The sequence below is a fragment of the Nanorana parkeri genome, unplaced genomic scaffold (genome assembly GCF_000935625.1).
Source record: "Nanorana parkeri isolate BGI_ZX_2015 unplaced genomic scaffold, ASM93562v1 scaffold482, whole genome shotgun sequence".
Classification (NCBI taxonomy): Eukaryota; Metazoa; Chordata; class Amphibia; order Anura; family Dicroglossidae; genus Nanorana; species Nanorana parkeri.
In genome coordinates, this window is record NW_017306750.1 from 570336 (window position 1) to 582515 (window position 12180).

General features: G+C 42.5%; 1 protein-coding gene across 1 annotated transcript in view; it reads left to right on the forward strand.

The window, feature by feature from the left end:
* The window catches only part of SLC30A8 (solute carrier family 30 member 8), a 31688-nt gene extending 19791 nt beyond the window's left edge, over positions 1–11897 (forward strand). The window contains exons 4-8 of the mRNA XM_018560857.1: positions 2189–2342; positions 2736–2919; positions 4400–4505; positions 6293–6427; positions 11692–11897. Coding sequence (XP_018416359.1) covers positions 2189–2342; positions 2736–2919; positions 4400–4505; positions 6293–6427; positions 11692–11837 — 725 coding nt within the window. The 3' untranslated portion in view covers positions 11838–11897. The remainder of the gene's footprint in view (positions 1–2188; positions 2343–2735; positions 2920–4399; positions 4506–6292; positions 6428–11691) is intronic.
* Positions 11898–12180: the final 283 nt, after the last annotated feature.

Sequence of the window (12180 nt, forward strand, 5' to 3'; positions counted from 1 at the left end):
AGGGTCTTTTGGACCCCCAGCATCACCTTAAAGAGGACCTGTCACCACCATCTGCTATTACATGGGGGGGCTTGCAAGCCCCCCCATGTGATAGCAGTCAAAGTAAAGTAAAAAAAATTAAAAAAAACAGTTTTTAAAATTAAAATGAAATAAAATAAATCTAATAATAATAAAAAAAAAATTTAAAAGTCCCCCGCCCCTGCGAGCACGCGCGTCGCCACGTAAACACGCGTCGGGTGCGCCTACGCATGAAAACGACGAACGCGCTACACATGTTGGGTATCGCTGCGCACGCCGGAGTGAGCGCAATAATTCTAGGGCCAGTATTTTGGGGTATCTCTAAATTGATGACCTGTGGGGGCTTTTAAAGCGTCTTTTATTGACTTTTTGGGGTACAGCAGTTTTTCGCCGTTTCACGGTCGCACGCAATCTGTAAACTGGGCATGTTGGGTATCGTTTTACTCGGTGTAACCTCATCTTTTATATTTCATTAAAAAAATGGGTAATTTGTTGTGTTTTGGGGCATTTAATTAAATTTGTCACTAAATTTTGGGGTTTAATAAGGAGTTGCGCTAATATTGCGCAACATAAAAATTTTCAACTACCACCATTTTATTCTATAGGGTCTTGGCATTCAGAAAATATATAATGTTGGGGGGTTTTACGTCATTTTCAGGCCTAAAATGTGGAATATAACATGGGTGCAAAAACGGAAAAAAGGGCCTCAGTCATAAAGGGGTTAAAATGATGCTATGTGAATGGGAACATGGGACAAATATAAAGTAGGTGTTATCCCAGTTTAGCTACCAAAGTGGAAATACACTTTAATCTTACCTAATGGCACATGTAGGGATCTTGTAGGAGCAGAAGAGCAGTGTATTTCACAGACTTCAGCTTAAGGCTCATTCACACAGCCATAGAGGGCCATACACCTTCAATAAGGGGCATATGTCTGCACCCAGATGTGACAGGTATTCGGGTACAGCCATGGCCAGCAACCTATATAACTGAATAACAGATGCCACGGCTATATGCAAGTCAGCCATGTTTCCATCCAGGGCTGTTCATTCATCCCTGTATGCATGTAAATGCTCTGACATGTGTACAGCCAGACTTAGAAATCTACCCCTTCTTGATGGTCTAGGGCCCTCAGCAGCCATGTAAATGAGCCCTTAAAGGAAATATAAAATGGTTTTGTACTTATTTTGTTTCTTTGTATATTATGTTCAGGACTAAAAAAAAAAAATGTAAAAATAATTGCTTTTATATTTAGGTAAATCTAGAAATGTTGCTTCTTACTATTCTGTAACCTTTTAATGGAACCATCAGGTGGACCTTTTCACAAAGTCAGCTACTTCATTATTTAGCTGTGTTCTGAATGAAGCCTCTTTTTTTCACAGAAATCCAATGAGTCACCACAGCAGTGATATATCTACTTACATTACAGATCTCAAAAGAAAATAGGGCCAGCTGGTCATTACCAACTTTTTTTTGCTTCTCCTCATTGTGGATTTGGTTAGAGTAGGGAAGGCTTAGAATCCTTACCATGTGTTTACCGCTGACTCTGCCCCCCCTCCTGGAAAGATGAACCTTTTTTGTCCTGAGGAGCATTGCCACTAAAAATGATAGAAAATAAAAAATTTGGAGTTGTTACTGAAACAGAGATAGAGACGGACTCTTCCAATGGTGTCACCTGTAGGGTTGCCACCTTTTCTTCGAGCGAAACCCGAACACTCTATACACCTGCTCCAGTGACAACTGTCTAAGAGGAGAATGCCCTTCAGGCCCTGTTCACACCAGGGTGTTTGTGGATCATATTTTTCAGCACATGAAATCCTTATGATTTCTTATTCTATAGTACCCCGCTCACGTCGCACTGAGAAAAAAGCCGGTCGCTGGAAAAAGTACATGAGCTTCTTTTTTGGGCAGATCAGTGCAATTAGGAATAGGAAAAAGGGTCACATCACTCGGATCTCCCCAAAAAGAGGCGCATACTTACAGGCTTGTGCAGAGCTTTTCCGTGTTGACAAATACGAGCTACAATTGCCGGCGGTGTGAACGGGGACTAACTTTGTAGATATTAACCACGGCCGTATTTGTGCAAAGCTCACCTACTTTGACATTTTCCGCCAAGAAAATCTGCTACTATAATCAGCTGTCTACAAATACTTGTATTTATCTATTTCAGAAATAGTTGGTGCCTTATTGTCCATGATTACGATCTGGGTTGTCACAGGCGTGCTAGTTTACTTGGCGTGTGAGAGAATTCTTCATCCTGATTACACCATAGACGGGGCAGTGATGCTTCTGACGTCAGCATGCGCCCTCGGAGCAAATGTTGTGTAAGTTCAGTTAATATTCTACTGGATACATCATCCCATGTATATACCTACATGCTGTACCTCAAATAATAATGAATAATTTTGTACTATAAAATAATGTGGAATTCTGTTTGCTTCCATTAATTATCAAACCTCAAGATGAACAAACACTATTAAAAAAAAATATCAATATAGTTTAAAGCCCAGATGAAGTTACCGAAATAGATATGCGGTCAGGTAGACTATTTGTGGGCAACTTTTGTCTCAGTTCCTAAATTAATAAGAGACATTTACTATACACTATGTTATATAAATATTCAGGCTCTCTTATAAGCCTGGTACTCTTAAAATAAGGTTGTTGTGAACATCCTGGCCTCATTACATAGTGACTGTTATCTTCTTATGACGGAATAGTTTGGCTCTGGTCCTCCACAACACTGGACATGGTCACAGCCACGCCGGGGGTCAACATCAACATATGGCACCTGATTACACGCCTCAGACTAATGCAAGCATACGTGCAGCCTTCATCCATGTCATCGGAGATCTCTTCCAGAGCATCAGCGTGCTAATCAGTGCACTCATCATATACTTCAAGGTCAGATCATCTCACAGTTGAAAATTAAAATGTGCTCCATAGAGTAAAGAAAATAGTATATTTTGACCAGGATGGGAGTGGTGTCCTTTAATTACTCTTTAATTACTCACCTGTCTAATTCACATTTTCCAAACTGCAGGCAAATATAGTCATGTGCTTATTAAACCGATAGAATACTTCGGGGTATCCCCAGTTACATAGAAGGTCAGTCCACCCAAAAGTGATTCAGTAATACTGTAGATGAAGACTAGTAAATGGAGTTCCTAAGGACTTTGATGCTACAACAATGAGCTCTTCTTGTCATAATTACCAACTTTGATCCTGTCTACTTGTAAGTTTTGGGTGTTCCCACCCACATTTGTGTATCCCAGAATCTTTTGCTGCATTCTCCATAATATAAAAAACCTTAAACACTTGCCAAGAACTGGCCATCTTACCCTTCTCCATCCATGTGAACCAAGTCTCTCTTCACCCACTATCTGATCATGAGTGGATCCATGTGGTAAGAGTTTTTTTTTTATTCTAGTGGATGCGGCTTTATGTAATGTGTAGATACCACCGAGGTATGTCAACTATCAGTGTTTGTCAGTGTTGTCAGCAGTAGAATAGAAGCATGGGTAAAAGAGGTTGTGGTTGCAGTTGGGCACCTGGGGGTTTAATAGGGCCTAGCCAGCTATAGCGAAGCACCCACCACCCTGAGCACCCTGAGCAAATGAGTGGAAAATTAATTTGTCTTAAAGGAAAGGGGACATACAGTGGCTGGGGTAAGGGGGATACAGTGGCTGGGGTAAGTTTGGTTCAGAGGTGGAGTTTTAGATACACAAGGTAATGGGATGTACATGTTAGTTGCAGGAGGAGTTTTAGGGTTTGGGATATATAAAGGTGGCTATACACCACACGAATTGTGTTTGAAAAAGTGTGTTTTTGGACTGTTCGTTTGACTTTATAATAGGTAAGGGCGTCAAATCAATGATGAATTTCAGGATGTTGACATTCTACTCAGTGGCGTCACAAGGGGGGTGCGGCCCGCACCCAGGTGACACCACTGGAGGGGTGACACCAAAATGACTGACAGTAATTTCGGTTTCCCCCCCTCTGAAAAGTCGGGTACTCGGTCATGGACCGAGAGTCCGACAGTTGCAGGAGAAAGGAGGGGACCTGGCGCCATACCTTATCCCGCCGGGTGAACATCCCCTTCTCTCCCTGCCGGCGTTGATCACCAAGATGGCTGCTGGCAGGTATCACAAAGATGGCCATACATGCGTGATGATGCCACGTGCATGAGCATGATACCCGGCCTCGGGACGCCCCTGATTCTATTGTATATTTCTCTGATGGCATTATCGAATGTTCTGATAAGGTTTTTCATATGAAAGTTCATTCGAAAATCTAGCGGTATATTGCCAGCTTTAGTCTGAATCACAAGACACAGGACAAGGAACAGTTATCTCATTGTTTTAATGTTTTTCCCTTCTTTTAGCCTCAGTATAAGATAGCCGATCCCATCTGCACTTTTATATTCTCAATCTTTGTCTTGGCCACAACCATCACCATTTTACGGGATGTTCTCATCGTTCTAATGGAAGGTAAGAACTATTACAAAATCCCTTAATAACACATGCACATGGGGTTTACCCAGATATACCTGAATGGAAGGAGTCACCGTGGGCATGCTCTGTTCTTGGGGGCCAAGCCAAGCCAGAGCTCCCTGCTCTATTTGTTGTGGTGTTTTAGTAAAAAGTTTAGCTTGCTGCACCCTTTTGGATCAGCATTTCGTCATTCATAACCGAAATGGGGCCCTTGTCTGCCAAATCTTTTATTGTCACCCAAAAACTTCTTCCTTCAGATACAGGGATTACCTGTCTAAACTTCTATGTCAGCCAGTAAAAGAAGGCGCTTTCTTGAAGAGATCTAGAGATCGCTGCTATCCCTACATGTCTAGGTGTGTCAGATAACTTGTCCCTTACTGGGTGCTATGGTTGCTCCTGCCGAGCTCTACATCACTACTCAGGGCCACTGATAGGGAGGTACAGCCAGCCCACCTGTACCAGGCCTGGGCCCTTCACGGACAGCAGGGGGGCCCCAGACTCCGCGCTTCCTGCTTCAAACCTGCCACAACCCCCGCTGAATCACCTGTGCTTGATCGACTGTATCGGAGGGCAGGGGAGACATCATACCTGATGTCTCCATAAAGAGAACCTGTCACCTACAATTGCTGTCACTTAGGGGCTTGATAGCAAACGTTAAGTGAAGAAAATAAATAAAAAAACTGATAAAGAAAGTTAAAAATAATAAGAATAAATAAATAAAACAAACTCTGCCTGCCTCCTGATTCAAATAAACATGTGTACATAGGGCAGGTACTGTACGTGTATGTAAACATGGGGGGGTGGGGTGATTTTAATTCCCTTTCACTACTTCAGGAGAAGTGCAGCCCCTCTGGGTTTAACTTTTTTGGCTTATAAATTCTTAGTGCTCTCCATAACTAGGAGTGTAGCAGGGGTGTGTTCATTGCCTAAATACATTGGGGGACATTTATCAACTCTGTCGCACAACAAATTAGTGCATAACAGATGCAGCGAGACAGATTGTGTAACAGATTCATTACAAGGTTACAACTTTATAATTTTCTCCCTGAATGTAGCATTGCAACAGAATAAAACCCGACCCTGACCTCTTCTTAATTATGCATCTGTTTAAAGGGAAAATGTGTTGCATCTTTAGAAATAAATCTGTCTTGGAACTTTAAAAACCTGTTGCAATTGGCTGTCCAGAAATACAGACGCATGCACAGGACTGCAAACCTGTCGCAGAGACTTTTCGGAAGGCAAGGCAGCCTGATTGCTTGATAAATGTCCCCCATTGAGCTGGAAGGTGTCCCTCTTTCTTATTTCAGAATGTTAGGAGGTATAATGGTGGTCAGCACATAAGCAAAATTGCGTTCCTATCCCAATGACTGTGGACCTGTGCTGACATGTAGGGCACCCTGGAGATGAGGGCCCAAAGACAGACACTGACAACACTCAGCTTCAGTAAAGGAGAGCAAGAAGGAAGACATTGGATTATTATAACCAGAAAAGGGCAGCAAAGTCGGTTTCTGACATTAGGTCCTCTATTAATGGCTCGGCTGAACAGCAGTGCACTAGACATGAGAATGAATAGTATAGAGCTCCATGTTTGTGTCCCTGAGGTGTCCACAATGCATGAAAGGGTGCCTGTTTTCAGCAGAAAATGAACAGTCTATAGATTAAAGACTGGCTTTAATCTTCATTTCTAAGAACTCTAATGAGAGGTTGGAGATTGCGATCTCCCGTGTTTCATCGAAGATTTTAGGGTGACCGCACATCTAACAGGACATCATTTTGCTCTACAGGGGTTCCTCGAGGGATTAATTACAGTGTTGTGAAGCAGAGTATTCTTGCCGTGAATGGGGTTAAATCAGTCCACAGCCTTCATCTCATGGCTTTAACAATGAATCAAGTCATCCTCTCCGTTCACGTTGCCACAGGTCAGTAACTGTATGTGTGCCAGGAACAAAAGTGCAATTGTTGCGCAATAAAGCTGATTTTTAATGTTCTTTTATACGCAGGCTTTACCTGTCATTCAATCCTCCAGCAGCTTTCATCACAATGTGCACCTCCGCTGCCACCAGACGCTTAGCTCTGGGAGCACTCCATCAGGGAATAACAATGCCTGGGGTTCTGAGCGACCTGTCTGCTGCTGCCTGGAACACAGCACACCATCACTCATATAGACTGTGCACCAGAGGCTTTGTGGTGTCTGACAGGGGAACTGGACAAACTAAGGCAATGAACATAAATAAACTTTACTGAAAGCATAACTAAACCCAAGAACAAAAATGTCATCCATTGCAGCTACCCGTCCTTAGATGTGGCGTCTGCATACTAGAGTTAGTACAAAAAAACCCTGATGATCTTGTGAGCATTGCATTGTCCTTGTCACTTCCTGTGAACTGTACCGAAGACAAAAAGATATCTTTCTTATGTAAACTACTAATTCCATCAGCCACCAGGTAATGGAGATGAACTAAAGTAGACATGTTTGAAGCCCAGCCTGGTTGGCAACCATTGCTCCCTCCATAGATACAGTGGGGGATTGAGTGTAGACATGAAGGGACAGGAAGTGAGTTATTTATTTGCAGGATGAAAAGGTGAAAATAAAGAAATGAAGCTTGAAAAAAGAAAACAAATGCAGCTAGCACAGGTAATATGTAGTATAATACATATATACTCTAAGATACACTCTAAAGCGTATCTAAACTTAAAAAATGAAAAATAATAAATATATATATATATATATTGTAGCTTATCGGTGCTTAGTTGTGGTAGTTGCATTTTTAAGGCTTTTTTCATCTTGCCAGTAACACACTTCCTGCCACTAGATGGAGCAGAGGAGCACAGGAACTAATTACTTATTTCCTATGCTCCTCAGCTCCATCTCGTGGCCATAATGTAATATTCCAACATTCTACATTCGAACTGGAAAAAAACTCCATCTAGTGGCCATCATGTTATATTACAATGCATCATTCAAACTGGGGAAAAATATTTTAAGGACATTCTTTTTTAGTATTATTCACCCAAAACGAATAGATATTCACAGGGAGAAGGGCTCTAGATAACTAGACCCCCATGTGTTGGTTTAATATTGTACTGTGTACTTATAGTTCACCCATTCTGGCTCTGTCCACCTAGAACTGCTTCTAGTTTTTAGGTGTACTGATGCAGAGAGGGGATGCTGTCTTTTTAGGGCCTCCTCCAGCAGCCCTGTTGTGTGGCTGAAACATTTGATCTTGTAAGCCCTGGTCCATACTCATGTGTGTTCGACAGCACGTGTGCAGGTATGCACATTTTACATGCATTAAGGAATGTTGTGTTTGGGCAGCCAATCCATTTCAATGGGCCCTCCAAAACAAAACAATGGCATCTTCTATTTAAAACATGCCACAAGAAAACACACTGTACTTTTGTATTATGAGTTTTGGGATGCTACACGGCATTTGTTTTGGCAGGTGAGTTTGGGGTGCCAATAAGAAATAATGAGAAAAAGATAGACACACGGTGCACTGGTGTGAATGGGGGCTTAGTGTGATGCTAAGGCTACAGAGCTGACTGGGATAGGAGGAGAACAGGACAAGACCACCACTGGGACACCATACTTCTAACTGACCGGGCTCTCAGGATGGCCTTGTCTCAGTTACAGGTGCACAGAAAGAGGAAATCAGAAAAGTGTCCCAAACTTTATTCAAATATCAAATCTAGCACAAAGAAAGCAAAACACGTAGATGTGGGAATTGGGACATTTTTACTCTGATGCCGGAAAATCAGTCCATGTTTTCTGAGTCAATTGGGAACAACTTTTGGTGCTTAATCAGCGCGTTATGTTTCTTCTCAATGCATTCCTGTGCGCATACTAATCAGTCAGGCGGAAATAAATTCAGATATAAGTTGTCAGGCCCAAGAGAATAAATATAAAGTGTACGCATTACCTCATCCAAAGTCCTAAACCCGAGAATAAATTCAGATGTAGATTAGAAGATAAATCTTCTTGTTTCTTTATTTGCCCTGTGAAGGGGTTTGTTTTTCATAAAGCCGGCAATGTCGGACCATTTAGGTTAGAACCTGTTCTGGGGTTTAAATTCCTATGACGGGCACTATATGTGTGCATGCTGCACTGTTTTTAACCACAACGCACTGTATTGTGGTCCTGCGGATTGCAGTGCGGCCGAGCACATTGTGACCAGGAGGTGGATTTGGAGTACCATTCAAATCAATGGCAACACAATGCACCTACCGCAATGTAACACACAGTAATTGCGCTGGGTGGTTGCATGTATTGATTGCACAGAACCATGTGATTAATGCACAGCATTGGTGTGAACGGCCCTTAAGGTTTTAGATTCCTGTAGAATTAGCTGGTCCCCCGAGTACTGATCCTGATATACTGTTTTAGGGTGGCTCCTTTCCTTTGCAAGGTCCTATGGAGCCAACCTTGTGTGTGCTAGTAAGCTGTGTGTGTCTCCGTAAACACACCGGCACAGCAAGCCAATCCACTTCTCTGCCCCTTCCTTCATTCCTCTCTCCTTCCTTCTCTAAGCTAGTAGATGAACAGCTGCTGGAGACTGTGCTTTCCCTTGTGATTTTGTATCCAACAGGAAGTTCAGGGAAGCTGAACTGAGAGAGTTGAAGTCAGCTAATCAGAAACATGATGACTGTAAGTGCTTGGTCAAAAATGTAAAGAAATACTTTGCTGGATAATATGTACTTGTTTGGTTTAGATTAATTACTGAAAAAAGTTTGAGAGTTTAAACTACTTTAAGTACCTCAATCTGACTTGGTATGGGCCTCTGAGCTTGCATGTAGCATAGCTCTGATTGGTAGAAGGAGAAGCAGCAAAAGTAACCAATCAGCTGTGATGCAGTGCTCATGTACTAACAAGGAGGTTGCTAATAGGAGGAGAGAGCATGGTGACAGAAGAATGAGCTCATTGGCCGGCCTCTTCTCCTTCATTGTCCAGTATCAGGCTACGGAGGGACAAGACCTGTAAGTGTTACTAAACTGCACCAAAATGTTAGATAGGGCTGTGCTGAATGGCAGAGCTGTGTACATATAAGGACTAGATTGGCTTATGGGTTGTGAAGACCCCGTGAGGACATTTTGGGTTTATGGGGTGTGAAAACCCCATGAGGAAATGTTTGGTTTATGTGGTGTGAAGACCCCAGGAGGAAATGTTGGGTTTATGGGGGGTGAAGACCCCATGAGGAATGTTGGGTTTATGGGGGGTGAAAACCCCAGGAGGAAATGTTGGGTTTATGGGGGGTGAAGATCCCATGAGGAAATGTTTGGTTTATGGGGTGTGAAGACCCCATGAGGAAATGTTGGGTCTATGTGGTGTGAAGACCCCATGAGGAAATGTTGGGTTTTTGGGGTGTGAAGACCCCATGAGGAAATGTTGGGTTTATGGGGGGTGAAGACCCCATGAGGAAATGTTGGGTTTATGGGGGGGTGAAGACCCCATGAGGAAATGTTGGGTTTATGGGGTGTGGAGACCCCATGAGGAAATGATGGGTTTATAAGGGGTGAAGACCCCATGAGGATATGTTGAGTTTATGGGGGGTGAAGACCCCATGAGGAATTTTAGGGTTTATGGGGTGTGGAGACCCCATGAGGAATTTTTCAACTTTGCTTTGGGACAGTATAACCATATAGGCTTTAATTCCTTTAGTCCCTTCTCACCATAACCTGTATGGTTATACTGTGCTGTTGGGTCCCAAACTCTACTCCAGGATGATGGTGAAGAAGCCTGAAATAGCTGTATTCAGTTTGGAATAAATGACTCTATAACTATATTTGCACGATACACCAGCATGTTCTGGATGTGCATCTGGTCAATGGGATACAAATATAAAACAATGATTTGAGGTGGCCACTGTCCTGAAATGATGAATAATCATTTAATTTTTATGTGATGGAATGAGACATGTGAACACCTTCTGGTCAAAGAAGACTGTGGTACTCAATAAAACAGACCTGAATAGCAGATTGCAGAGTGGGTCCCAGAGGTTGCACACACCTCCATCTCCTTTTCTTTCCTAGAAGAGATAGGACTTTTTAGCTTGATCTCTCACACACAGGCTGATAACAAGCATGCAGTTTGCTTTGCCCAATGAGAGGTACAGATCAACCCTAAATTAAATGTTTATTTGTAAAATTAATATTTAATATGGAATTAAAAAAGAACATTAGTTTAAAAACTTGTAAAAATTAACAAAATATAAAATAAAATTGAATAAAAAAAAAGTGTAAAACCCAAACAAATTCATGGTCAGGAATAGAGGGGAAAGGTTTGAAAAATGGTTACAACAACAACTGCCTGAAGAGAAGATCTCACTTACCGGAGGGGTTTCATCTGACTTCATGTTATATCTCGAGACAGGAAGTGAGGGAATATTACCCAACGAGACACAGGAAGCAAAAAAAAAAAGGAATTGCAGGGGTTTCAACCATTTTTAAAGGAGAACTATGGGGTAAGTGAATTACACTCATTCCCATAGTTAGAGTTGATGTGTGACATTAAAACTGTCACAGGCCGGCTCTATTGATTGGGAAGTGAGCAAAAACACAATGGGGGGAGGGGGGGGGGGTTATCAAAACTGGAGTAAACAAAATCTGGAGCAGATGCCCATGCCCATCTCTCTTCAGTTTCCTCAGGTAAGATTGGAAAATGAGACAGAGAAGCTGATTGGCTGCAGTGCAAATTTTGCTTGCTCCAGTTTTGATAAATTACCCCCAATGTCGCTCGCTGACTTCCCGATCATCTCCCTGCAGAGAGCGGTGACTCTCGGTCACCGCTTCCCAAAGGGGTTCCTTCGCTCTCTCATCCTCCAGCGCTGAATGGAGGAAGGGACAAGGGAGGGGCGGGCATAGCTGGCTCTGCCGCTAGTTAGGCCGAGCCCGCTGTCAATCAGCCAACGGGCTCGGCCAATCTAGAGCAGTAATGTCAGGATCTGGGAGTAGTATTATCCGGATTTGTCCCAGCTGCAGTGCTCTCAGCATATAGCCGGCAATAGCCCACTATATACTGAGATTTGGGTCATGGGAGGTTAGTATATGTCCTCCCGTGAACCTAAAGAGAACTATGGGGGAAAAAGTTCTCTTTTTCTCATAGTTCTCCTTTAAACATTCCCTGCTATATCACAACAATAAACGTTTGTTAATGTATGTAACCAGCCATATTTATTTTTTTTAACAGAGACTTCAGATGACAACAGAAGAGTTATGAAGGAAGTCACACGGAATGTGTTTGACAATTTTCCCTTTCACTCGGTCACTGTACAAGTTGAACCGGCGGAGGAACAGAATCCTGAGTGTATGTTCTGCTATGAGCCCACTGACTGAGCCAAAAAGTACTTCCGCCATGAGATGACATCTACATCAGCTCAACGTCCTACCTACAGATAGAGAACACAGACAATAAACTTGTCATATGACTAGTAATCATTTGTTATTGGGTCCTTCTATGTCACCTGACACTACAGAATAACAACTGGGAAAAAGAGATTCTTGATGAATTATTGAAAGACCACATATTCCCTGTGAGTTAGTAAATGGCATGCACTGACTTGCCTTCACCTGGAGAGAATTACCTATAGGGTCTTGGGTTACCTCTGGAATTTTCTGATAGGTGTATTTGGTGTATTTACAATGGTGAGTGTTTCCACATATAGTCCTATATTCACAC